This window comes from Aspergillus costaricaensis (assembly GCF_003184835.1).
Source record: "Aspergillus costaricaensis CBS 115574 unplaced genomic scaffold BO79scaffold_50, whole genome shotgun sequence".
NCBI classification, from domain to species: domain Eukaryota; kingdom Fungi; phylum Ascomycota; class Eurotiomycetes; order Eurotiales; family Aspergillaceae; genus Aspergillus; species Aspergillus costaricensis.
In genome coordinates this window covers 131,435-155,337 of record NW_020291850.1, presented here as the reverse complement: position 1 = coordinate 155,337, position 23,903 = coordinate 131,435, and the positions used below count along the sequence as shown (strand labels likewise).

At 52.2% G+C, this 23,903-nt stretch overlaps 5 protein-coding genes across 5 annotated transcripts; 3 read left to right on the top strand and 2 right to left on the bottom strand.

The window, feature by feature from the left end:
• Nucleotides 1-48: 48 nt before the first annotated feature.
• BO79DRAFT_204138 (putative ATP dependent RNA helicase) lies at nucleotides 49-5,331 on the bottom strand. The gene is made up of 10 exons (XM_025681765.1): nucleotides 4,397-5,331; nucleotides 3,678-4,338; nucleotides 2,732-3,625; nucleotides 2,144-2,685; nucleotides 1,909-2,041; nucleotides 1,718-1,859; nucleotides 1,285-1,669; nucleotides 1,022-1,235; nucleotides 633-963; nucleotides 49-559 (listed from the first exon to the last, which is right to left on the bottom strand). The coding sequence occupies exons 1-10, from the start codon at nucleotides 5,160-5,162 to the stop codon at nucleotides 353-355; spliced, it is 4,275 nt and encodes a 1,424-aa protein (XP_025534589.1). The 5' UTR covers nucleotides 5,163-5,331; the 3' UTR covers nucleotides 49-352.
• A 22-nt stretch (nucleotides 5,332-5,353) lies between these two features.
• BO79DRAFT_65972 (putative translational activator) lies at nucleotides 5,354-14,305 on the top strand. The gene is made up of 7 exons (XM_025689561.1): nucleotides 5,354-5,673; nucleotides 5,773-7,844; nucleotides 7,907-8,591; nucleotides 8,646-8,840; nucleotides 8,920-12,744; nucleotides 12,803-13,374; nucleotides 13,427-14,305. Exons 1-7 carry the CDS (start codon nucleotides 5,553-5,555, stop codon nucleotides 13,982-13,984), a joined length of 8,028 nt encoding a protein of 2,675 aa, XP_025534588.1. The 5' UTR covers nucleotides 5,354-5,552; the 3' UTR covers nucleotides 13,985-14,305.
• A 328-nt stretch (nucleotides 14,306-14,633) lies between these two features.
• BO79DRAFT_182410 (60S ribosomal protein eL19) lies at nucleotides 14,634-16,077 on the top strand. Its single transcript, XM_025680221.1, has 4 exons — nucleotides 14,634-14,646; nucleotides 14,852-15,121; nucleotides 15,251-15,401; nucleotides 15,529-16,077. Coding segments are annotated over exons 1-4 (573 nt in total). The 5' UTR covers nucleotides 14,634-14,644; the 3' UTR covers nucleotides 15,679-16,077.
• Nucleotides 16,078-17,364: 1,287 nt separating this feature from the next.
• On the bottom strand, nucleotides 17,365-19,336 carry BO79DRAFT_204133 (uncharacterized protein). Its single transcript, XM_025681764.1, has one exon. It carries the CDS (start codon nucleotides 18,944-18,946, stop codon nucleotides 17,618-17,620), a length of 1,329 nt encoding a protein of 442 aa, XP_025534586.1. The 5' UTR covers nucleotides 18,947-19,336; the 3' UTR covers nucleotides 17,365-17,617.
• Nucleotides 19,337-21,780: 2,444 nt separating this feature from the next.
• BO79DRAFT_290989 (uncharacterized protein) lies at nucleotides 21,781-23,811 on the top strand (the record flags this gene model as incomplete). Its single annotated transcript, XM_025688951.1, has 3 exons — nucleotides 21,781-21,808; nucleotides 21,880-23,297; nucleotides 23,365-23,811. The coding sequence occupies 3 exons, from the start codon at nucleotides 21,781-21,783 to the stop codon at nucleotides 23,629-23,631; spliced, it is 1,713 nt and encodes a 570-aa protein (XP_025534585.1). The 3' UTR covers nucleotides 23,632-23,811.
• Between the last annotated feature and the right edge of the window lie 92 nt (nucleotides 23,812-23,903).

The window sequence follows — 23,903 nt, the reverse complement described above, 5'->3', positions numbered from 1 at the left end:
GTTATGAACAAAGTCTTTTTATTTTATGTTGGAGTTAGAGTTTATATCCATCTATCGAATTTCATATCATATACATTCATTTTCTCATCCCATCCTTCTTATTTTCATCACCATCCAGTCCTTATACATACACACGCATTTCATTCATCCATACAAACCCAACCCATTTCAATTCAATTCATCCCAACCAGAAGCCCAATACAATCAATCCCAATTGTCCAATCCAAGTCTAGTAGTCCAGAGGCAAGACATGCAAACAAGCATCTTCCAGAAAGCTAAATCCAATGCAACATACATACCAACCAAGCAATCCAAACCCAACCAAAGACAAGAAACCAGGGTAGGCAGACGACTACTTCCTCACCTGAGCAAAAATAATCTGCCACAGACCCAGCCATTGCTGCTGTTTATACGACGGCACGCGATGCGGTTCCCGGAACGTATTCTGGAGGATCTCGCGTAGTCTCGCGCTCAGGGTCTTGAGCGCGAGCATAGATTTCCAATCTCGTAGGGAGAAGCGGATGCGGTTGGAGTCGATGGATATGACGCCGGAGTACATCTATCATTTTTATTAGTATTGATATATCAAATGGATGGGTATGTGTAAGGGGGGAAGTTAGTGATTGAGGTACCTTAAACTCAGCCTCCCCGCACAACAACGCAATAGCGAAATCATCCACAGCCGTCGTTTCAAACGCATTATAATTCTTATTCCGGCCCTGCATGATATGGTAATAAGACACCCATTTTATGGCCGACGCGTCGGCTTGCTTGTTCACCGAGGTGGGGTGCAGCGTGACGGCTTGGTTGTTGGCGACGTTGCGCCAGCCTTTGCCGTCGCGGGTGAGCAGTTTCGGGTAGAAACTCCAGGCGATTACGGAGTTGACAATGGTATCGTTGACGCTGTTGAAATCGTATTCTTCCGGGATGGTGAAGAAGTTGCGTCGGTTGTTGGATCGGGAACTGTATTTTTGAATATTTTTTAGTAGGGGTTTGGGCTTGATGGGGGTGGTGAGTGTACCGGTTGAGGAGCGCTTTCTGGGATGGATCCAGCGTTAATAGCCCTGTGTCGGCGATTGATACAATCAGCTGCATTTTGATGTCCTCGATATTAAGCAGTGTTTGCGAGCTGAGGAAGTTCTTGCGACAGAAGGCGTATTCGCTCACGCCGGGTGTGTTGCGGGCGCGCTTCCACGCGCAGTAGGCGTTGTATACCGTCAGCAGATCAGAGTCGCCTGAATTTTATTAGTGACAAGTAGGAAACAGTAATTTGGAAGTACCTACCCTTGCGGAAGGACAGTCGAGCAATGTCCTTTTGAGTGTTGGAGCCCATTGTGTTCACAAACGGCGACTTCGAAGACAGAATAGCGGCGATGCTGACGGCCGCGTCCAAACAGCGAAAGAAGGCGCCGTGGATGATTAACTTTCCAAGGAAAACGTCCAGTGGCAGCTTGGCCAGCTGCAGACCCAGAGGCGTCAGATTCTCCGCGTTTGTCAGGGCCTTCACTTCCTTCAGCGAATCGATTGCCCGGCGAATGTTCTTGGATGACGGCGGGTCGAGCGCCTCCAGCAGCGTCGGTTCCACTTCACCCAGCTTGCAGATCTTGACACGCAACACAAGATCTTGAAGAGACAACCGGAGCATCTCGGGCGTCTGCTGTTCTGCGAGCTACAACTAGTCAGTACTAAATTTTGCAGCCGTGGTCGCTACACATACCAGCTTATCGTGACGATGCTTCGTAAACAGGTGGAAGCAGATACCATTCTGCACACGACCAGCTCGTCCACGTCGTTGCTTCGCATTAGCGCGCGAAATAAACGTTTCGACGAGCCTAGATAGCTGACGGCGTTCATCAAACCTGGGCAAGTTAGATACTCCATTACTCAATCACGTTCTCTTCTACTAACCTCATGCTCTTCTCTTTGCCCGCATCAATCACCGCAGTAATATCCGGGATGGTGATACCTGTCTCTGCAATATTGGTGGCAATTACAATCTTTCTCATACCCTCAGGAGGAACCACGAAAGCCTTCTCCTGATCTTCGCTGGCGATAGATGAATGCAACGCATGCACAATCCATCCCTGCTGGAAAGTCGGGTCCGACAGGATCTCATCATTCAGCCGACGAATCTCCGCCATACCGGGCATGAAGATAAGGATGGCCTTGCTGTAGTGTGTCATGTCAGGCGACGAAGCGATCTGCACAACCAGCCGCTTGATGAGCTGGTAGTCCAGGCGATATTCGTCAAAGTTTGCCACGGTCTCCTTGGTTTGCTTAGAATATCCATCGAGCGAAGTCATCAGGCTGCCGGCAGTGTCGCCCTGCGCCGTCTCCAGCGCCAATTCATCCGTTTCCTCCTCCACAGCGTTGGATTCATTCTCCAGCAACCGGTAGTTGGTCATCTCGATGGCATCCTCTAGGAACTTCATCTCCACAGGGAAAGTCCGACCTGGGATATTCAGTACCGGAACACCGCCAAGATAGGTGGAGAAGCGCTGCGCCTCAAGTGTGGCCGACATCAGAATTAGCTTCAGATCGGGCCTCTTTTGCATCAACCGCCTAAGGACGATGAGGAGGAAGTCGCTATCTATCGAACGTTCGTGGACCTCATCGAGAACAACATGAGTGATATCGCGGAAGTCGTCCGGGCGCTCAAGCATTCGCACCACCACTCCGGTGGTCCTGCCAGGGTCAGCTCGTTCCCAAGTTCACAAGGGTGAGAACATACGCGAATACAAGCCTCGTAGCTTGGCTGACTTTACTCTCCAATCGGACAGCAAAGCCAATGAGCGAGCGCGCCGTTCCCACATCGTTCTTATTCTCGCCTAGTTCTTCGCTCACTCTTCGGGCAAGGGAAATGGCCGAGATCCTGCGAGGCTCGGTCACATAGATCTTGCACGGTCGGCCTTGCTTCATTTCATGCTCCAAAATAAACGAAGGTATCTGCGTACTTTTTCCGCTTCCTGTTTCACTGCAGATGATGAGTGCACGATGTGTGTCAAGAGTATTGAGAATGTCGTCGCGGAAATTCCAGATGGGCAGGTTCATCCTGCCCTGAGCCATGTACTGGAATGAGGCCGTAGACGACTTTTCTGTCCAGATCCGAGTCAACTCCTCGTCAGGCTCAGAACTGTCCTTTACGCTGGCTCCCCGTACTGGGGATTCCGGCTTGCTAGAAGTTCCGTTTCGCTTCCGGAAATTATGCGACAAGACAACATCATCTTCAAAGGCCCCATGGTTATCCTGTATGAGTTTCTTCAGATCCTTGACGGTCTGCTTGTCAGCTTCGTCTTCCTGCAACTTCTTCGCATTCGCAAACTCCGTCCAAAGCTCTCGCCACACCGCTGGAAGGCGCAGGTATGCTTTTCCTTCTTTGGAGTTCTGCGGGAATAGGATGAAAAGAGCAAGAGTGGAAACGAAGGATTCCGCTTGCTGAGAGTTTGGAGTCGCCACCGAGTCCATCGAGACGAATGTCGCGTAAGCGTTCGAGTTATGTGTGGTAGTGTCCCAGACAAAAGGGAAGGGAACCTCTTGAGGTTTGGACCATCTTACTTCAAGAGCTTGTCTGTTCGAATGCGACGAAGCGGACATGTCCTTGAACGAGATCTTGCAACCCGTGTCCCTACCCAGATGACTTAGTCGTCGATCATCCCCAGCTTAACTGCGAGACATACCTTGCTTTGCACGTTTCTTCTAGCACTCGCCGGGGGCTAAGTCCAGTCCATTTTCCAAAATCGCGCACTTTGACTGATGCCTTCTTTAACTCCTCCGTTATCACACCGAGTTCCAGGACAGGTTCCTCATCTTGGAACATGTCGCCTAGCAAGTCTGTAGCCTCTTCATTGTCAAGCGGCTGTGCGCCATTCTCCGGTTTCGTTTCCGTTTCCTCTGGTTGCTCTGCATTTTCAGCTTCTTCTTGAACAGGCTTCTCTTCAGGCTGTGAGCGCCGGACAAAAGCCGCCTCTTTGCGTAGATCGTCAAGTTTGTCTCTCCACTTGTATTCGGCCTCATGCTGGTCAAACAGCACATCATTTTCAATGCTAGTAATTTTGCGTTGCAACCTCACGACCTGAGGGTCTTGCTCGGCTTCAGCAGGCTTACGGCCTCCCTTCTTGCCCTTCTTGGGTTGGTCGAAAAGCTCCGGTCGCAGGCCATACAGGCGAGTCTGCAGGTCCAGATACTTTGGAATGAGCGTGTCCGGGTCAAGGGAGCTGTCCGAGTCGTAGGGGCTCGATTGGAGGGCAGGGCTCGGCTCCTTTACAGGGCTTTTGGGCTTTTTCACTTTGCTATTATTTGGGCCCAAACTTGGGGTGGAGGATTGTGATGGCTCACGATCTGATGTCAGTCAGGTTAGCCATCCAATCCTTACGGGATACCAGGCACCTAAGATTACCATTTATCCAAGAGATATGTCTATCCAACTCATTGCGCTGCTGCGCATTTGTCTGCATGTAAGAAGGCAACTCCTTGGGGGTGCAATGCAAGGCGAGCCAGTCTAGAGCCTCATCCAGGTTGCAAACCACCTCCCTATTGGATGTGGCAAAATTACCAGAAAAGTAGAGAAGCATATGCTTCAGAGCCTCGTTTACTTTCTCTTCCGGGAAGCCGAGTTTAAGCAGGGTTTCCTTCAAAGTCCAGAGTCTCATATATAGTTCTTCCTCCGAGACAGTTTTCTTCTGACCCCCCGAATCCCGTCCGGGTAATGGACTGAGCTCTCGCTCTTCCGTCTCAACCAGATGCATGATATTCTGTAGCACCTCGGTGGGAAGCCACTCCATTAGGTTTATAGAAACGGCTTGTTGCCGGAATACTCTGCGTTCGGTCTCCAACTTGGTGACTTGGCGGGCGGCATCACTTCTGCACTTGGAAGCATATTTCTCAACCAAGAGTTGAAGTTCAGCTTCCTCCAAGTGTTTCTCGAGTTCTTCGGGAGTATAGTTCTGTAATGAGGGGGCGGCTTCGCTTTTGGAGTCTACTGCAGGTTGTTGCTTTCCCTCGACGGGCGTTGGACGATCACTTTCGGACACGGACTTGGAGTCTGCGGTAGAGACTGGGGTTGACGATTCAGTAGGCTTGGGTTTAGACGGCACCGAGACCGTGGCAAATCCTCGAGCCGGATTGGAGGCGGGCTTCTTCTTTTTCCTGTTGTTAGGTGGCATGGTGGTTGAGTGAGATTGAAGGAGGGGAAGGCGGGCTGCTGCAAGATTTCCCGCCGGGGCGGACAAGGAGAGAATGCTCTAAGGATAGGAAGTGAGAAAGGTAATGTCTAGAATCATTAGTGGAATCTCAAGGGGAAGAGCGAGCAAATAAAATCAGAAAGAACTAGTTGAGTTGGGGAGTGTATGAGGGAAGAAATGGGGGAGATTCTTCGTCATGGAGGAGGAGAGACTGGCGGCGGGTCCTCCGACTCTCAGCCAGCAAAGGAAGGAAGGAAGGCAAGGCGGCGGAGCTTCCCCCACAACGCCGCAAAACTTTTATGACAACATCCGCGGCCCCATTCGTGCCCATTGCTCCTCACGCCGGGCATGCTTCAGGCCACCTAGACTATCATGGACGATTTTCCATGGGATCAGGTGGAATCAGGGGACCTGGGGAGTCTGCAGGTCGTTCTCTTCTCGAGTTCGACTGCTCGCAGAATTCGCGCTCTCCAGGACCTCCGTGACAGAATCGGTGCGTGAAGAACAAAAGCCCCTCTCTCTGACTCTCACTCTCTCACTTCCCAATATGATGCTCTTGTGCTCTTGTGCTCACTATCTGTCCACCAAACAGGATCTAGCCTACAACCTCAAACCTACCAGCCTCTAATCGGCCTTCTCTTCAAGACTTACCCTCGCTACGTCGATCGTCCCTCGAGGCAGGCCGTTCAGCAATGTCTCCGCTCGCTTCTCAAGGCGCCCGTCCCGACCGACGATCTGAAATACCTCACCCAAAAGTTGCAGGTGGAGGCTGCTAAACCTGGCCTGGCGCCTGGTCCAGCCCTCGTGTTGTTGGAATGGTGCTCGGTGGTGCTTCAGATCCTGGGAGGTGACTCCGAAACCCCTCTCTCTGCCGTTCTGGACACCATTGCGGTCGATGCAAAGGCCCTAGATATCTGTCTGGCCTCCAACCCGAGACCCGCAGTGAAGGCTTCTGCCCTCCGCGTTACGAGACGTGCTCTACGCGCTGCATTTTCCTCCACCGCTTGGGGCGAGGATGCTGTTCGTGAATCCGTCCGCCGGTTGACCAGCGACTCGACTACCGGCCAGAAGAACGCACCTTTCTTGGGGGTCATCTCCGGCGTCTGCGCGCGTCTTCCCGCCAAGAAGTCAGTCTTGGAAGGGGAAAAGAAGGCAATCATTTCGTTTTACGTCAAGGAATTGGCTGGTGCGAAATCCGCGCCTCCCGCTCACATCGCCGATGCATTGGGCGACTTTTTCGTCTCTTTCCTTAGCTACGATGACCTCGCTACCGAGTTGATCCCGCCCTTCGAAAAGGCCATGTTGCGCTCTCCCGAGGTTGTTTTCAATGGCTTGTTGCCTTCGCTGTGCGCCTCTTTGCCGGAGGAGATTGATATGTCCGAGCTTTTGCATTCGCGGCTGTTGAAGCACCTGTTATCAAGCATGAAGTCGAACAATCCAGCCATTAGACAGGGTGCTGTTCGCTCATTCGAGTCCCTTCTCGCGAAATCCAAGGACCAGGCCTTGCTCACCAAGATCACGAGCGAAGTCGTCAACCCTCTGAAGACCCAGAAGATCACCAATCCGGAACAGCGTGCGGTATACGCTCAAGCGGTCGCTGCGATATTGCCTTCGGCCGATCTTTCAAAGGACGTGGTACAGGGCTTTGTTCCCGTTTTCAACAGGGAATCCAATGAGGCCGCTTTGGAACAGGAAATAAAATCATTCTGCAAGCACCTGGCTTTCCTTGTCCAGTCTCAAGTGAAGGTCAGCGACGACGTCATCAATGCCATTGTGAAAGGATCTTCCGATAAGCGTGTTCCGTTCAAAAAGCTCTGGCAGCTCAATGTCGGAGAGGTTATGTGGCAAGTCGAACCTGCGACTCTGGCAAGCACTGACGTCGAGCCCCTTGTGAACAAGTTCCTCAGCAAGATGAAAGAGCTGTACAATGAGGTTGCCGCCAACCCTCTTCCCTCTGCTCAGGGTGGCTCTCTGTCAACTGCCTATGTGTATCTCGCTCTTCTAGATCGCTCTTCCTCGCTGCAGAGCTTTGACAAGTCTGCATGGGAGGAAACTGTAGCCCAGTCAATGGTGCTCAACCCGAAGCCGTCTTTCCTCCTCAACCCCAAGGCCTACTCAAAGTTGACCACCCAAACCGAGATCCAGTGGGCCGTGCGCGCACTTGCTGCAGTCACCACCGGTTCCAAGTTCGGAAAGGCTGAGGACGCAGCCAAGACCGCCTGGGCCCAGGCATTCATCTATAATATCGCCGCCCCTGGACTTCACACCAGTTTCCGGGATGGAGCTGCTCGGACCTTGTCAGAAATTCATTTGAAGGATGTGGCAGGTATGGGCCGGACAGTCACAAGTGCTCTGTGGTCCTGGATACTTTCCTTTAGAACTGGCGAGAAAGAATCTGCCTCGGTCTCTGCAGGACCAGAAAGCGAAAGGTTCCTCCATCTCGTTGTAAAGGCTCTGTGCCCTCCTGCTTCTAGTGTGCAGGAAGTAGACAACGTCACTGCTTCCCTGAAAGACCAACTCGTTGAGTTGCTCGTCCTGTGTCGCCCTGAGCTTATTCCCAGCGCATCCTGGATTGCGTCTTGCTTGAGGACCGGCATTGACCCCGGCAACCTTGTGCGCGAATTCCCCGAAAAGTGTCTGGAGCAGCTGACTCGTCTGCATGAGGTATGTCGTGTGCCAATACTCGTCAATCGCAACTTAGGAAGTCCAAACTAATACTTTCTTAGGACCCTGTTCAGTCGAAAATCCCCCAAATCGATGCCGCAATCTGGAGTGCTGCGGGTGAATTGGCGTTCGTAGCACCTGATGCTATGGTTCCCCGACTGGTTGGCCAAATCCAGGACGATCTGGATACTTCGCGCCTGTCCAAGTTCACGGCAACCGATGTCGCTATCGCCCGTACCCCGGAGGGAACCATGTTCGTCGACGTGCTCAGCACGAAGTCCAAGCAGTCGAACTTTGATAAGAACACTAAAGACTACGACATCCTCAAGTGGGAGGAGGAGCTACGGTCACAATTGGCTGATAAGAAGGGCCAGAAGCAGAAGAAGCTTACTCCTGAGGAGCAATCCAAGGTCAAGGCCCAACTTGCCAAGGAGTCCAAGATCCGCGAGGAAGTCCTCCAAGTGATCAAGAAGATCGAAAGGGGATGTGGAATCATTCAAGGTCTCGCGGATGGGCCCGCCATCGACGCGGATGGCTGGATCAACCCCGCCGTGAGCTCCTTGCTCTCCCTGACCGAAGCCGGTGCAGGCTTGTACGCTGGTGATGTTGTGTCCAAAGCGTACGTTAAGTGCGCTGAGAAGTTGTCCTCGCGTCTCGGGCCTTTGCGGCCTTTCGTGGGTATTGCAACGCTTCGGGCTATTGGCAAGAGTTACCTGCCTCCGCAGATGGAAGCAGAGGCACTTGGACGTATGTTGTTTGATGTTCTGGCTATGTAGGAAGCTTGCACTAACTGATCGGCAGAGCTCGTAACGAGGATCCTTTATCGCTTGCGTTTTGCCTCCGAGCAACGTCCTTTCGAGAGCACGTCGCTGGCCTACGTTCTCCCCTTGCTCTTCTTGGTGCTCAGCAAGAACGGAATCGATGAACAGAGAGGTGATGAAGAGGGCGAGCAAGTCCTCCTTGCCTTGGAAGTGTTGTCCTTCCATTCGGGCTCTTGTGAGTTTACACAAAAAAAAAAAAAAAAAAAAAAAAAACTTGACGGAGTGTTCCTCAAGGCTAATGCATGGTTAAATAGTTGCCGACGAACGTCTTCCTCGTGTGGAAGTCCTGAAGATCTTGCTTGCATCGATGCAGAAGTACACCCAACACTACAAGCTTATCAAGGATACTCTGTTCGATGTTTGCAGGTGCATCTCACCTAATATCACTAAGGATGAGCTTGACATTCTTCTCAAGGGCACAATTGTGACGGATGTATCTGTCCGTACCTCGGTGTTGCAGGTCATCGAAGCTGAGATTGACCTGACGGATCTCGACTTCTCTGAACACATCTGGCTGGAATGCCATGACCACGTGGAGGAGAATGCTGAGATCGCCGAGAACATCTGGGAAGAAAATGCCCTGGAGGTCGACGACTCCTCTTATGAGAAGATCATTCCCTATCTCTCCTCAAAGGATGCACAGCTTCGTGGTGCTGGCGCTCGCGCGTTGGCTCATGCAATCGCGGTGAACCCTTCGATGTTTGACCGGATCTTTTCCGAATTGCAGTCCAAATACACGATTGAGATTCAGCCTAAGGTGCCCGAGAAAGATAGCTACGGTATGCCCAAGAAGATGGATGTCACAGACCATTGGGAGCTACGCAGTGGTATCGCCCTCGCTTTTGGAGCTATGACAAATCTTTTTGAAGGCGAGCAGATCGTCTCCTTCCTCCGGTTCTTGATTGAAAGAGGTCCTCTTATCGACAAGAGTTCCACCGTCCGCGCACAGATGGCCGAGAGCGGCAGATCTGTCATTGCTGCCCGTGGGCAACAGAAGGTCGAGGAATTAATGAAGCTCTTGGAGACAACCTTGGAGACCTCCGACAAAGGAAGTGAGACGTCTGATCTTCTTAACGAGGCCGTTGTTGTTTTGTATGGTTCCCTGGCCCAGCATCTCAAAGCGGACGATACGCGTCTGCAGACAGTCATCAAGAGGCTGCTGGACACTCTTCCTACTCCTTCGGAGAGTGTGCAGTCTGCCGTTTCGGGATGTCTGCCGCCTCTGATCCGCCTTTCTCGCCCTCAGAGTGGTGAGTACGTCCAAGAAATGCTGGATCAGCTGCTGCAGTCCAAGAAATATGCTACACAGCGTGGCGCGGCTTATGGACTTGCTGGTATCGTCAGCGGTAGGGGTATTGTCACCCTTCGAGAATTCCAAGTCATGTCGCATCTGCGTGATGCCACTGAGAACAAGAAGGAACCTCATCAGAGACAAGGTGCTCTGTTGGCATATGAGCTGTTTGCCGCCATTCTTGGACGGACCTTCGAGCCCTATGTCATCCAGATTGTTCCCCAGCTTCTGGCTGGTTTCGGTGATGTCAATCCCGACGTCCGTGCTGCCTGCCTTGATGCAGCAAAGGCTTGCTTCTCGAACCTTAGCTCGTATGGTGTCAAGCAAATTCTTCCCACCCTTCTCGATGGTCTTGATGACACACAATGGCGCAGTCAGAAGGGAGCCTGTGATCTCTTGGGAGCGATGGCCTACCTCGATCCCCAGCAACTCGCGGCAAGCCTTCCAGACATTATCCCTCCGCTCACTGTGGTCCTCAATGATACCCACAAGGAAGTGCGCAATGCTGCAAACCGCAGTCTTCAGCGATTCGGCGAAGTCATCAGCAACCCTGAAGTCAAGAGCTTGGTTAATGTACTTCTGAAGGCGCTCAGCGACCCCACCAAGTACACCGATGAGGCCCTGGATTCTCTCATCAAGGTATCCTTCGTCCACTATCTAGATGCGCCGTCCTTGGCTCTTGTTGTTCGCATTCTTGAACGTGGTCTTGGCGACAGGTCGAATACGAAACGTAAATCTGCTCAGATCATTGGCAGTTTGGCTCACCTTACAGAGCGCAAGGACCTCACGGCCCATCTGCCAATCATTGTTTCGGGCTTGCAGCTTGCTATCGTCGACCCTGTGCCGACTACTCGTGCGACCGCTTCCAAGGCTCTCGGTTCCCTTATCGAAAAGCTTGGAGAGGACGCTCTTCCCGACCTCATTCCCAACCTCATGTCTACGCTCAAGTCGGATACCGGAGCCGGCGACAGACTGGGATCTGCTCAAGCTCTTTCAGAGGTTCTGGCAGGTCTGGGTACAACCAGACTCGAGGAGACGCTGCCTACTATTCTACAGAATGTGTCCAGTTCCAAGGCTTCTGTTCGCGAGGGTTTTATGACGCTCTTTATCTTCCTTCCCGCCTGCTTCGGAAACAGCTTCGCCGCCTATCTCAGCAAAATCATTCCTCCTATCCTTGCCGGTTTGGCTGACGACGTCGAATCTATTCGTGAGACCTCTCTCAAGGCAGGTCGCTTGCTCGTCAAGAACTTCTCATCGAAGGCCATTGATCTCCTTCTGCCAGAGCTTGAGCGCGGTCTTGCGGATGACAGTTACCGCATCAGATTGAGCTCCGTCGAGCTGGTTGGTGATCTTCTCTTCAGTCTCACTGGTATCACAGCCAAGGCCGATGCCGAGGAGGAAGAGGAAGAAGCGGCTCAAGCTGGACAGTCGCTGCTGGAGGTTCTCGGAGAGGAGAGGAGGGACAAGGTCTTGTCGGCACTGTTTATCTGCCGCTGCGATACTTCGGGTATGGTCAAGAGCGCTGCTATGGCCGTCTGGAAGTCACTTGTTGCTTCTCCTAAGACGCTCAAGGACATGGTTCCCACTCTGTCTCAGCTCATTATTCGCCGTCTCGGTTCCTCCAACATGGAGCATAAGGTCATTGCTAGCAACGCGCTTGGTGACCTTATCAAGAAGGCTGGCGAGTCGGTTCTCTCTGCTCTGCTTCCCTCTCTCGAAGAAGGTCTCCAGACTTCTCCCGACGTGGATGTCAAGCAAGGTATTTGCATTGCTTTGAGAGAACTCATTACTTCCGCCTCCGCCGAGGCCCTCGAGGATTACGAGAAGGTTCTTATCTCGACGGTTCGGGTGGCGCTCGTTGATAATGACGAAGATGTCCGCGAGGCTGCAGCCGAGGCTTTCGACGCCCTGCAGCAGATCCTGGGCAAGAAGGCAGTGGACCAGGTCCTGCCTCATCTCTTGCTTCTTCTGAGAAACAACGAGGATGCAGAGCAGGCGTTGTCCGCACTTTTGACCCTCCTCACGGAGCAGACCCGCGCGAATATCATCCTCCCCAACCTTATCCCGACGCTCCTCACCTCTCCCATTTCCACATTCAACGCGAAGGCACTTGCTTCCCTGGCCGAAGTCGCCGGCTCTGCCATGACCCGCAAGCTGCCTACCATCCTCAACTCCTTGATGGACGAGATTGTGTCCACTGAGGACGAGGCTCACCGCGAAGAACTGAGCAATGCCTTTGACACGATCCTGGTTTCGGTGGACGAGTACGATGGCTTGAATGTCATGATGAACGTCATGATTACTCTGATGAAGCATGATGACCATCACCGCCGTGCTACCGCGGCTATTCATCTCGACAAGTTCTTCTCGAATGCAGAGATCGATTACTCCAGGTACCACCAGGATCTGATCCGTGTCCTGCTCATCTCCTTCGATGACAGCGACAAGGATGTCGTCAAGGCCGCGTGGACGGCACTCAGTGGACTCACGAAACATTTGCGCAAAGAAGAAATGGAAGTCCTTACCATTTCCACTCGCCAGACCTTGCGGAGTGTCGGAGTTCCGGGTGCCAGCCTTCCTGGCTTCAGCCTGCCCAAGGGTATCACAGCCATTCTGCCTATCTTCTTGCAAGGTCTTCTGAACGGCAGCGTCGAGCAGCGTACGCAGGCAGCTCTCGCCATCGGCGACATCATCGATCGCACTGGCGCAGACTCTCTGAAGCTGTTCGTGACCCAGATCACTGGTCCCCTCATTCGTGTTGTGTCCGAGCGATCGGTGGAGATTAAATGTAAGTTGCTTTCTTTATTTCTGCTTGAAATATATTTCATACTAATCGGCTACACTAGGCGCTATCTTCTTCACCCTCAACAAGCTTCTGGAGAAGATTCCCCTCGCTGTCAAGCCCTTCTTGCCCCAGCTTCAACGGACCTTCGCACGTGGTTTGGCTGATGCATCCAGCGAGACTCTGCGTAACAGGGCCGCCAAGGGTCTTGGTATCCTGATCACCCTGACACCCCGTGTGGACCCTCTCATTGCAGAGCTTATCACGGGTACCAAGACGGAAGATGTCGGTGTGAGAAACGCGATGATGAAGGCTCTTCAAGAGGTGGTAGGCAAGGCCGGCGCCAACATGAGCGAGGCATCGAAGAACGCCATTCTCGCTCTTATTGACGACGATGCCAGTGATCAAACTGATGCTGTCGCTATTACGAATGCGAAGTTGCTCGGTGCACTAGTGAAGGTCCTCCCGGCCGCCACTGCTGGCCCACTGATCAAGAACCGGGTCCTCGCTGCCACACCTTCCCACGCATCGATTCTGGGTCTCAATGCCCTGTTGGTTGAGGCTCCGTCGTCCTTGACGGAGCACTTCTCCGCGGAGACTCAGGCTATGATCTGCCAGGGTGTCACGAACAAGGATGTAAGTACTTAGGTTCGAAGGCTATTCGAGAAATGATGCTAATCCTACGCAGCCCTTCATTTCCGACAACAGCGTCCTCGCTGCCGGAAAGTACCTCCTGATCGAGGATGAAAATCGCAACTTCGAAGACAACAAGGCTATTTTCGAGGCCTTGGCGCCTTGCATTCAGCCCGGTACGCCGTCTGATACGCGGCGGTTGTCTCTGGTAGTGATGCGCACGGTCAGCCGGCTTCACCCCGAGTTGACTCGGCCTCACCTGGCCCTCTTGGCGCCACCGATCTTCGCCAGCGTTCGCGACGTGGTCATTCCTGTCAAGCTGGCGGCCGAGGCAGCATTCCTGGCGATCTTCTCTGTGGAGGAATCCGAAGGTGCAGTCTTCGATAAGTACATGGCCGGACCCGGAGCTTCGCTGCCACCGGGACCCAAGCGGAGCATGTCGGACTACTTCAAGCGTGTCGCGCTCCGTCTTGCCGCCCAGGCCCGCGAGCGCAAGGAAGCGGAAGGTGGACAAGGAGGGTTGGGGCTGTCCAATGATGAGGTAGAGGATGAGAGGGAATTGTGGAGCATTGGAAAGGTTGATCTCGGGGATGGGTCGTTTGGGGATGAGTAAGTGGTGTCGAGGTGGGCTAGACACTGAGACGATTTAGATCTACTTCTCTCTATCTGCTACTATCTATACCCTTCTGTTTGAGTAGGGGAAAGAGTTGGGTGACGTGGTCTCCAACTACAATGATGAAAAGAAAAGCATGTTGATACATACTATGAGATGAGCAATGCATTTGTTTTGAGTTTCCGCGGGTTTTCCATGGTCGGATTTGATGTCAGCCTCAGTCATCTATACGTAACTGATACAACACAAGTACACAGGCGGAGATCACGTGGACCAGCCGGAATGGCGCATCTGCCCGAGTTGGTCCACCGCCGAGCGACGGATAGAAGACGAGGCGTGAATTGAGAAGGGGAACATCCAATAAGTGTGATGATATAGATAGTAATTCCAATCCATACCACGTTTTAATCAGCCCAGAATCTGTAGCATGTTCCAGCTGGATGCTGTAAGGCGCCGTTGCGGCTCCCGGCGGTGTTCCCCGGATCGGGACAAGCGTCTGGGGCACGAACCCTAACAGAGGGTTTTGCTGGTCTCGCTTAGCAGACACAACCGCTTAGCTAATCAGCCGCCGTATCTCAAACTCCTCGCCCTGGGAATTCTACCCGTCGACGAGTGCAACGAACATCATCCGCCAACGACCGTCGATACGCCGACATCAAGATGTGAGTCCATCTCCAGCTCTTGATTTTTGCTGCATCAAGGGGGGGAATTACTGTTCGTCGCTGGACTGTATATCCTCCCCCTCTTCCCCCGTGCACACGCCCCGGATTCGCCTCAAGATGGCGCTTTTTCGCAGCAGCAGCAGCAACAACCCCCCGATCGGTTTGGACTTCATGCTGACCGACTGCTTTTTTTTGCACCACACAGGGTCAACCTTCGCACCCAGAAGCGCCTCGCCGCCTCCGTGGTGGGCTGCGGCAAGCGCAAGATTTGGCTCGACCCCAATGAGATGAATGAGATCTCCAACGCCAACTCCCGCCAGACCATCCGCAAGCTCGTCAGCGATGGCCTCATCATCCGCAAGCCCGTCACCATGCACTCCCGCTCCCGTGCCCGTGAGCTCGCCGCCGCCCGCCGCATCGGCCGTCACCGTGGTCTCGGTAAGCGCAAGGGTACCAAGGAGGCTCGTATGCCCAGGTATGCACATTGTCCTCACCCTTGAGTACCGTTGCAAGGATTTTTCTCAGTCGCCCACGACTCGGCGAGATATCATCTGCGAAGGGATAATGATGAAACGAATGTGTGCTGATGGATATCGGATTAAAGCCAGATCCTCTGGATGCGCCGCATGCGTATTCTCCGTCGCCTGCTCGTCCGCTACCGTGCCTCCGGCAAGATCGACAAGCACCTGTACCACGAGCTCTACCACCTGAGCAAGGGTAACACCTTCAAGCACAAGCGTTCCCTCATCGAGCACGTAAGTTTCGCCGCCATGTTGTTCTTTCGATATACCCTGGATACTATGAGACGGAACGGGTTTATACGATTATTTTAATTGGACGATGAGGGAATAGGGGCTAACGTGATCTCTTTCCCTACTACAGATCCAGAAGGCCAAGGCTGAGCGTCACCGTGAGCGCGTCCTCAAGGAGGAGATGGATGCTAAGCGTGCCAAGAACAAGGCTCTCCGTGAGAGACGTCTGGAGCGCAAGGAGGCCAAGCAGAACGCCCTCGTTGCTGAGGCTCAGGAGTAAATCCTCTCAGATAACGAACTTGGGCGGTGCGGAGGTTGAAACGGGGGAGGGAATCGATCAGCCCACGGACTTTGATCGACCACTCCGTGTTCGTTGCAGGTCTGGCTCGGTGGCTCGATTTATCCGGGACGGGGTTGTTTGGATCGTATCGGGAGCCTGGAACAGGGTTGGGGATCAAGGATATGCACCATCATCACCATCATCGTCATCCCCGTCTCTTCCTCTTCACGGGGAAGAGCATGTGAAAGGACCACGCAAAAAAAAGGAAAAAGACCTAACTGTTAAAGCAAAACAATGGCATGGCGCTTTGTGTGATACGAAATTTCCAATTTTTTTTTACTATTTCTTCATCCTTTTCGCCAACTTTTTCTTCCTTTCCTGGACCGTGCAAAAAAAAAAAAAGAATTCGCCCTTGCACTGCTTGCTTGCTATCCGATATCAAATCCAGCCCAACTCCCGCCCGGATTTAATCTGTCCCTCTTGCTGCTTTTCTCCCAAAGCACCCGCTGCTTCTTCTTTCCTCTTTTCTTTACCTCTGCACTGAACATGTAATGTCGTAACGCACATCCTGAATATCATTCCGAGGGTTAACACACAACGTTGGTTCCTTGTAATGGTCAGAACGTATATCTCGTGTAGTTTATGCAACCTACCTAAACTATTGACATCGCAGCCAACCCCCCCTCCATCTCTTCTTCAATTACGTCAAAACCAGCCCGCCCCTCACATAGTTCATTCAGCGTGGAATGGATTTAGTCCATCATCCCCACTTTCTTGACTTCAGTACAGCTACTAGTAATACTTCATGTCTCTTCCTGTTGTCTTCTATTAGGAGAATCATAATTCTGCTTTACTACATAACTGGACTGTACTTGGATGCACTCTTCTAAGTTATTTCTATTTTATCTCTTCTAAAATTCCGGGCTGTCGAATCTGCGTTGGTCTGTGTGTGGATTTCTCCTCCGTCCCCCCCACTAACCCGTAGGTTCAGTGGTTTTTTGTGTATCTGTTTGGAATAATCTAGAAGGAATATAATTTCATACTATATGGTGCTGATAAGTAAGTATTATATTGAATGGTCTCTCAGCGATAGTATGCATTATATATTCTCTTAGCTAGTAGTGGTGCTTCCTACTACGAGTAATACTACTTTCAGGTTAAACTGAATTCGGCGGTTGTGGTGGGGAATCGCGGGGGTAAGTACTAAGTAAATAGCCTGACGGATGTAGAGGACTAGAATATATATATATATATCTGCCACCGGCATTACCATCACCATCACACTTTCAAAATCATTACTTGTCGAACAGATGAAGCATACTACTAGTAGAGGATTGGTACGAAAGTAGATAAGTCGAGAGATGGTTATTGGTAATAAGTCCAAGTTAGCTGAGTGATGGCTGGACTACTAGTACTTGTTAAGTACAAGTGTTGCATTCACACTTCCAATTAGTAGTGGTATTGGTTACTATGTTCGGAATATGAAGATATATTTGAATAAAAATGTCATGGAGTTTTTTATAGTTTATCATGGTGTACTACAAATACGCATGGTAAATAGCATCATATTCGAATCAGAAATTCATTGGATATTGTATTCGCACACGACAATTGCACATGTAATTATCGTCCACATACAAATACAGCTGTGACAGCATGGCACCCTTACTTACTTACCCTTCGCTACCTACCATCTGTGTGCCATATCTGATAACAACTAACACCAATCATAATATAAAATACATATACAGTCATCTTGAAGTGAAATCCGCTTGCTCTTTTCGCATCCCCCCTTCAACGACCCAGACGGAAATACCATATGCTTAATTGCAGATGATAGCGTGGACTCATGTCGCATTTATCTCGTGTGCTTCTTCATGTCCTACACTCTGTGTGTGGGCAGCAAAAAGCTTCTCTCTTCTCCCTCGTCAGCCGTAATTTAGACGTGCCCTATGGGTATGACGGTAGAACTACGCCGGTGCATAGCGTGGGGTGGACATTCCAGATCAAAAGGATCACTGCGCGTGCTTAGCCTGGCCATGGGCTCGCATGCTTCGAGCTCGGCCGCGGTGAACGGGTAGCTGAGTCGTTGCAGGCTACTACCCGCGCTGCTCCGCCCAGGTAGGTGGAGTGTACTCCCTAAGCTGCGATCACTGTGCATGGAATACCAGGCAGTTGACGTGGGTCGCTGCGACATGTATGATTGCCGCATGACCACAGTGTGGCTTGGAGCTGCATCGGCGAACGGGTTGCGAAGCGTCCCCGCGTTGCTGGGCACGCCGCTACCACGCGACACATACTTGATCTCCGCAGAGTCTAGGAAAGGGTTTGCATCGGAGAGGAGGTTTGGACCGGAAGGGGTCCGACGCGCTTGGTAGCTCTTGGCAGGAATTGATACTGGGAACATAGCGCGCAGAGGGCTGGAGGGGGTAGAGGAGTGGTCGGTGAAAGATGACCCGCACGACTGATATACTTGATGTGAGCCTGCTGAGGAAGCAGCCGGACTGCGGTCATCTTGCAGGTGTTCTTCACTCGTGCCAGTGGCCAGCTCGTCACGGGGCTTGCGCCGCTTGTGACGCATCACGAAATAACCTATTGCAAGCGCAAGAGCAACAAAAGCTACGCCTCCTAGAACGCCCCCCAAGATTGCGCCCAGTGAGGCGTGATAGCCACCATGATCCGATTGATCTATGTAGCCATGCGACGTGCCATTGGCTGAAGTGACAGCGCTAGTTACTGCTGAGTGTGGAATGAATGAGGTAGAGGTGGTGTGGGGGTACTGTGTCGTTGACGTTATGGAGCTTAGCACAGAGGTGGAGGATTCTGATGTCGACGGTTGTGTTTGATAGCTTGATAATGAACTTGTCTGCGCCGATACCGGCATATGGAAATGAGTGCCATCCTCCGTACGTGTTTGTATGAGATTGTAGTCGCTAGGATCTGCTAGGGTCGCAGATGCAGTTGTCGTAGGCTCGACCACCGAGTCAACAACCGATGATTGTAACGACGGTGTAGTCGAGGCATCTGTAAGAACTGCTGCAGCTGCAGCTGTTGAGTGCGATGTGTTGGACTGAGAGGGCTCGATGGACAATGAGCTTTCGGTCGTGGACGCGGGGACCGAATTCGTGAATGAGGGAGAGGACGCGGCTGAGGTGAAGGAAGAACTGGTGATTACTGGCGCCGAAGACACAAATATATTGGAGTGTCGAGGAATTTTAGTTGCACATCTCGAACTCTGATGGAGAACCGCAGAGCTCGACCTGGACATGTCGCCAAGCCCGCAGGCCGGAGGACGCAAGAAGTACTTTGCTGGATCAAGGAGGGGAAGAAGAGAAGAACGTGGCCTGCATGAAGAACCAGGTATGATAATAAAGTGCCAAAAAAAGAGGGAATCCCTGGATTTGAGGCCGCTGGCGCGTAAACGAGCGGGGGAGGCCGCGGCAATGGTAGCAGCAGCAGCAGTAGTACTTGATGTTGTTGTAGTAGTAGTGAATGACCGGCTCACGAAGGTGTGGAAAGAGTGAACAAACGGAAGCCGTGGATACAGTCGGAGAAAGCAAATACACACATGCTAAGCCCGACTCATTGCTGATTTTCTCTACCGGGAGGAGACGGGCAGGCCATGACAGCAGATGTCAGAGGCAATAGCCTGGAGGTGGTGCACCCGTTTCAGGATAGGCTGGTGAGGCGGGAGGGCCAAAAACGCGTGAGATTTCGATCACACGTGAAGAAAGAAGAGAGATTCAGATATATTGAAGAAGCTATGGAAAAAGAGAGAGGCTGTGAAGGAGCAGGGATGAGAGCGAGAAGAGAAGAGGACCAGGGACCCTGGAAACAAACAAAAAGAAGAAGCGCATTGTGTTTGGCCAAGCGCCATGTACAGGTGAACCAACAAACCGGCTGTGACGACAGGAAGCAGGGGGGATTGAAAGAGATTGCTGCCCTTGAGGAAGTGGATGAAACCGCAGTCATCCAAGACATCCAATCCGCGATGCAGAGGCAGCTCTGACGAAGGTGCTGGGCGGCATTAGTCGCTGGCCAGAGAGGGGGGTTTAGGCCCCTCGCCCCTAGCGTTATGTTAACTAACGGCCCTTGGGGGGGGTGGTCAGGAACCACCAGACGTTGGAACGGGTCTGTCTCATTGGATTATGGAAGGGGGTGGGGAGGGGGATAAGCCTAGGGAACCAAAGTCAGTCACAACATGGAACATCGAATGGATTCATCTATCCGATGGAGCTGAACCGTGGAGGGAGAGGAAGATGGGATAGATGGATAGATGAGTAGTAGATAGATGGGAGAGGGAGAAGATGGAGATGGAAATGGACGAATTGATTGGCGCAATTGCCCTGATTGGTTTAATTAAGTAATTGTGAGGAAAATGTGATTGGCAGATAGCCATTGGCTGATGGCGACCATCAAGTGGGGGACCCGTGACTGAATTACTCTTTTGGGACATCCCAGTCAGCCACCGCTAATCCACTTCCACATTAGTGCCATCATGTGCAGGCTGAGTCAGGATGATCTAGCCTGATTGGGACAGTTCCCATCTTTCGGATGAAGAATTGACCAGTTGGTCTGGGTTTGGAGGATTGACATTGACAGCTATAGTGGCATCTACGGGGTGCAAATCAGATTTAGACTCAATTCTCTGATTTTGAATATCACTGGATCACCCACGAGGTGCCCTGGAATAATGTATACGTATGTATGCATGATGATATATCCCCGGATAAGGACGGAGTGCACCTGTGCAATAGTCAGAAGACGAGAGAGAGAGAGAGAGAGAGAGAAAAGTATTGCCACCGCGGGACTTGTGATCTCCATCTTCCCATCCAGGGATCACGTCTACTACGGTGTACAAGTCCCCTCCTTCACCCATAATTTGGGGGTCACGTATTGGTCGAAACGCCATCAGAAAAAGGTGGATCGGAAGTCAATTGACATCACAGCCAGAGAGAATGTTCCGTTCTTTCGCAAGAGCCCAAGAATGGGAAAGGCGCTGGGCAGCCATGGTTATCCCCATACTTTTTTCCTTTCCCCGCAATATTGGGCCCGGGGAAATTTGCCAGGTACCCTTCACGGATGGGTAATAAATTGGGTCCCAGAGGCAAAAAAATGTTAAGAGGAATCCCGGAAGTGTGAAATGGATGGATGACTAGTATTAGAGGAAAGATGGGGAGAGAGGAGAGAGAGAGAAAAGGGAATGGACTGAATGGGTCCAACTCCACTTGGAGGGGAAGGAGAATGATGGATTCCAATGAAGCTCGGGAGTGTCAAGGACTAACGAGTAACGAGGAGAGGCTAAGGCAAACTTGAAGGCGACTAAACCATTTGACCATTTGACCTTCTTTCTTCACTGCTAACTACTAGACTACTACTCACTACGTATCTTATTTCTATTTCAATGCATGCACTTCCCCTCTCTCTCTTTCTCTCTCTCCACTGCCATCATCGCCTTTATCCAACATCATCCACCCCAACCCTCCAACCCCATCTGGCCATCCAACAATTTCCAACTCAGCCACTAAGTAGTAGTTGATCAAGTTTCCCATTCTTCCCGCTGACTGGTTCATCTACTTCCCACTACTTACTTGATTTCCGCCCTCTTATTTGTCTTTCCTCCGTGTGCCTCGTGCTTCTTTTTATTCTCCACCCCCCACTGCCGGTTAGCCTCACATCGCAAAGTGATGAACTAAACCGACTCAGCCTCTGTCTAGCGCTGAGATCTCGCATCGCATCCACATCGCATCCCTTCTGGACTGTTGATTCGATTCGATTTGGCGCATAGAGTACTACAAACCATCACTTGGTTCCCGTTCCGCCTTCCCGCAATCTAATTAATTACGGCATCATGTTTGGCTGGTGTAGTACCTTGGGTAAGCTTCTCCCCTTCCGCTCAGTCGTCAATCGCCTTCCCCTTGCATCCTTTAGATTCGTCTCGTCTTTTGTGCGCTCCCTCTTACTTTCTATGGGTTGTGCGGAAATGGCGTGGGCCCATCAGAACGTGGTTAGAGTGGTGGTGTGATGATGATGGAGAGACCCGGTCGCTGAGCCGGTCGCGCCTTGTCCCATCGTCTCCAGCTGCTTCTAAGAGCCAACTGAATGGCCCCCGAACCCTCCAGGCCTGCCTGTCAGCCAGGTTGACTGACCTGAGCGCACTCACAGAGTCCAACCCCTGATACATACTGACACGCGATGCAGGCCTACCCTCCGTGAGCTCAGAGCCGGAGAAAGAGCGCCGTCCTCCTCCCGCCCCCACACCCCTTGACTTCCCCGTCTACCACCTGCCGGAACTTTCGGATAAGGACCCGGACGCTACTCTGTCGAGACTGAGTGAAGTGCTGGCGTCAATCCGACGGCCACAGGATATCAACCCGCAGAAATTCGAGGCGCTCAATCTGAGACTAGAACAGAATGTGTCCGCAGCAGACATCGTTCGTCCGAGCGGGTCAAACACGGCTCCTCCGCTCCCTTGGGATAACTCGTTAGCCCGCTCGTCCCCGGTGGATGAGGATGGCTGTCCTATCCTGATGGACAATGGCAATTCATATCCCTCCCGAGACCGATTCGAGGCGTTGCAGAACGAGCTCCTGCTGGATAACGATGACGCTTTCAGAGAGGTGGGTAGACTGCCGCCCCGCGAGGGCCGTCAAAGGGTGCGTGTGGCTCAAACGAGGAAGTTCTGGACTGGCCTGGAACGGATGGCTCAATACTGGGACACCAGTTTGGACGAGTATTACGAGCGCCCGAAAACGCCGCCCCCACCGGCAGAGCAGGAAGGCACAGACAAGATGCAGACGGATGGGGATGCCCAACTGCCAACGGCGCAAGACCATACGGAAACGCCCATGGACGTGGACCCAGCGCCGCCCGCAGAAGCGACAAAAGACGGTTCTCAGGCGCAGCCAGATACACAGCAGGAAATGGTAACTATGTACAAGGGTCGCCGTCTTGGTGCCGGACAGGAGATGCCCGAGGATGTACGTGAGGAGACCGTTCGAGCGTTGGCCGAAATGGCTGCTTGGCCCTTTGGCTGCCAGGCGGCCCCTCCTATCTCCCCACCTCGGTTGGCTGTGAAGACTTTGCTCTTTCCTGTTCGACACACCTTCCAAACCGCACGATCGCCAAAGGACCGTCAACTGGCGCGAAGCGGTATAATGGAGGGGCCCATCTTTGCAGCGCAGTGCCGACCTGAGACCTCATGGCGCGGGCCACATGATGCCCCAGGCTCTGGCATGGGAGAGGTGTGTGATTTGCTTCGGGAGGTGGGTGCCATGCTCCTGACAGCTCAGGAACGGGCGAGACAGGGGGAAGCAGAGGTGAGACCAGGTGAAGGCAAGTGGTGGACAACCGTGCCCCGATGGGGCGGCGCTCCCAACGACTCCGTCAGTGACAATGAGAAGGAGACACATGGGGAGGACAAGCTGCCATCCGAGTCGGGATATGCTCGCAAGCGCTCCAAGTACGAGCACCCGTTCCTCGCATCGCGTCGACCGAGCTCTGCGCGAAAAATGAGCAACAGCGACAGGTGGAAGATTATCCAGCCCGGACCCGGTCTTTGGGACAAGCGGATGCGGTATATACAGATTGGGAAGCCGCTTGACAGTGCTTTTGACGATGTAAGTGGCCTGCTCCGATCATCTTACTTTGTCTAGGTTACATGGATAGGACTAACTGAAACGGCAGATCTACCTATTGTCCTCCATCAATCATCATGTGTCGATCCTTCATCTGCGCGTACACCGACGATATCTCGAAGTCATCACCAATGGGTCCAGCAACTTCCCGCCTGTAACCGACACGCCGGAGCAACCGTGGCATGTTCTACAGCTACGACGCACCCGGTGGTACGACCTGTTCAACGGCGAAGACCGTGTGGAAGCGCTGAAGGGCATTTGGCGCATCTTCCACTACCTCCTTCGACAGCAACCGGAAACTCAGTTTCTAAACTGAGGCTGGGTTGATGTTAGGATTTGACTCTTTTGTTTCATATACCACTTTGTTTGCATTTGATATTAGACGACCAGAACCAGTGTCTACATTGCATGGCATGATCAGAGTGTATTATGACGGCTTGATGTATTGGCATTATGACATTCAGATTGCATTTGCTTTGGGTTTCAGCGGCTGGATCATGTTCCTGTCTTAGATTGACTAGACGATTGAAAGACTGCTCCACAATAGAAATGCATGATGTTGCACAAGACCTGAAGGGGAAATGCGCT

Excerpts from the sequence above, each read along its gene's own strand:
- BO79DRAFT_204138 (XM_025681765.1), bottom strand. The coding sequence starts at position 5,162 with ATGCCACCTAACAACAGGAAAAAGAAGAAGCCCGCCTCCAATCCGGCT. Across the intron at positions 2,042-2,143 it reads CATCCTTATCTTCATGCCCG|ATCAGGAGAAGGCTTTCGTG; the intron begins GTATGGCGGAGA and ends TCGCCAGCGAAG. Across the intron at positions 1,860-1,908 it reads GGCAAAGAGAAGAGCATGAG|GTTTGATGAACGCCGTCAGC; the intron begins GTTAGTAGAAGA and ends TAACTTGCCCAG.
- BO79DRAFT_65972 (XM_025689561.1), top strand. The coding sequence starts at position 5,553 with ATGGACGATTTTCCATGGGATCAGGTGGAATCAGGGGACCTGGGGAGT. Across the intron at positions 7,845-7,906 it reads AGCTGACTCGTCTGCATGAG|GACCCTGTTCAGTCGAAAAT; the intron begins GTATGTCGTGTG and ends ATACTTTCTTAG. Across the intron at positions 8,841-8,919 it reads GTCCTTCCATTCGGGCTCTT|TTGCCGACGAACGTCTTCCT; the intron begins GTGAGTTTACAC and ends ATGGTTAAATAG.
- BO79DRAFT_182410 (XM_025680221.1), top strand. Across the intron at positions 15,122-15,250 it reads AAGGAGGCTCGTATGCCCAG|CCAGATCCTCTGGATGCGCC; the intron begins GTATGCACATTG and ends ATCGGATTAAAG. Across the intron at positions 15,402-15,528 it reads AGCGTTCCCTCATCGAGCAC|ATCCAGAAGGCCAAGGCTGA; the intron begins GTAAGTTTCGCC and ends TCCCTACTACAG.
- BO79DRAFT_204133 (XM_025681764.1), bottom strand. The coding sequence starts at position 18,946 with ATGTCCAGGTCGAGCTCTGCGGTTCTCCATCAGAGTTCGAGATGTGCA.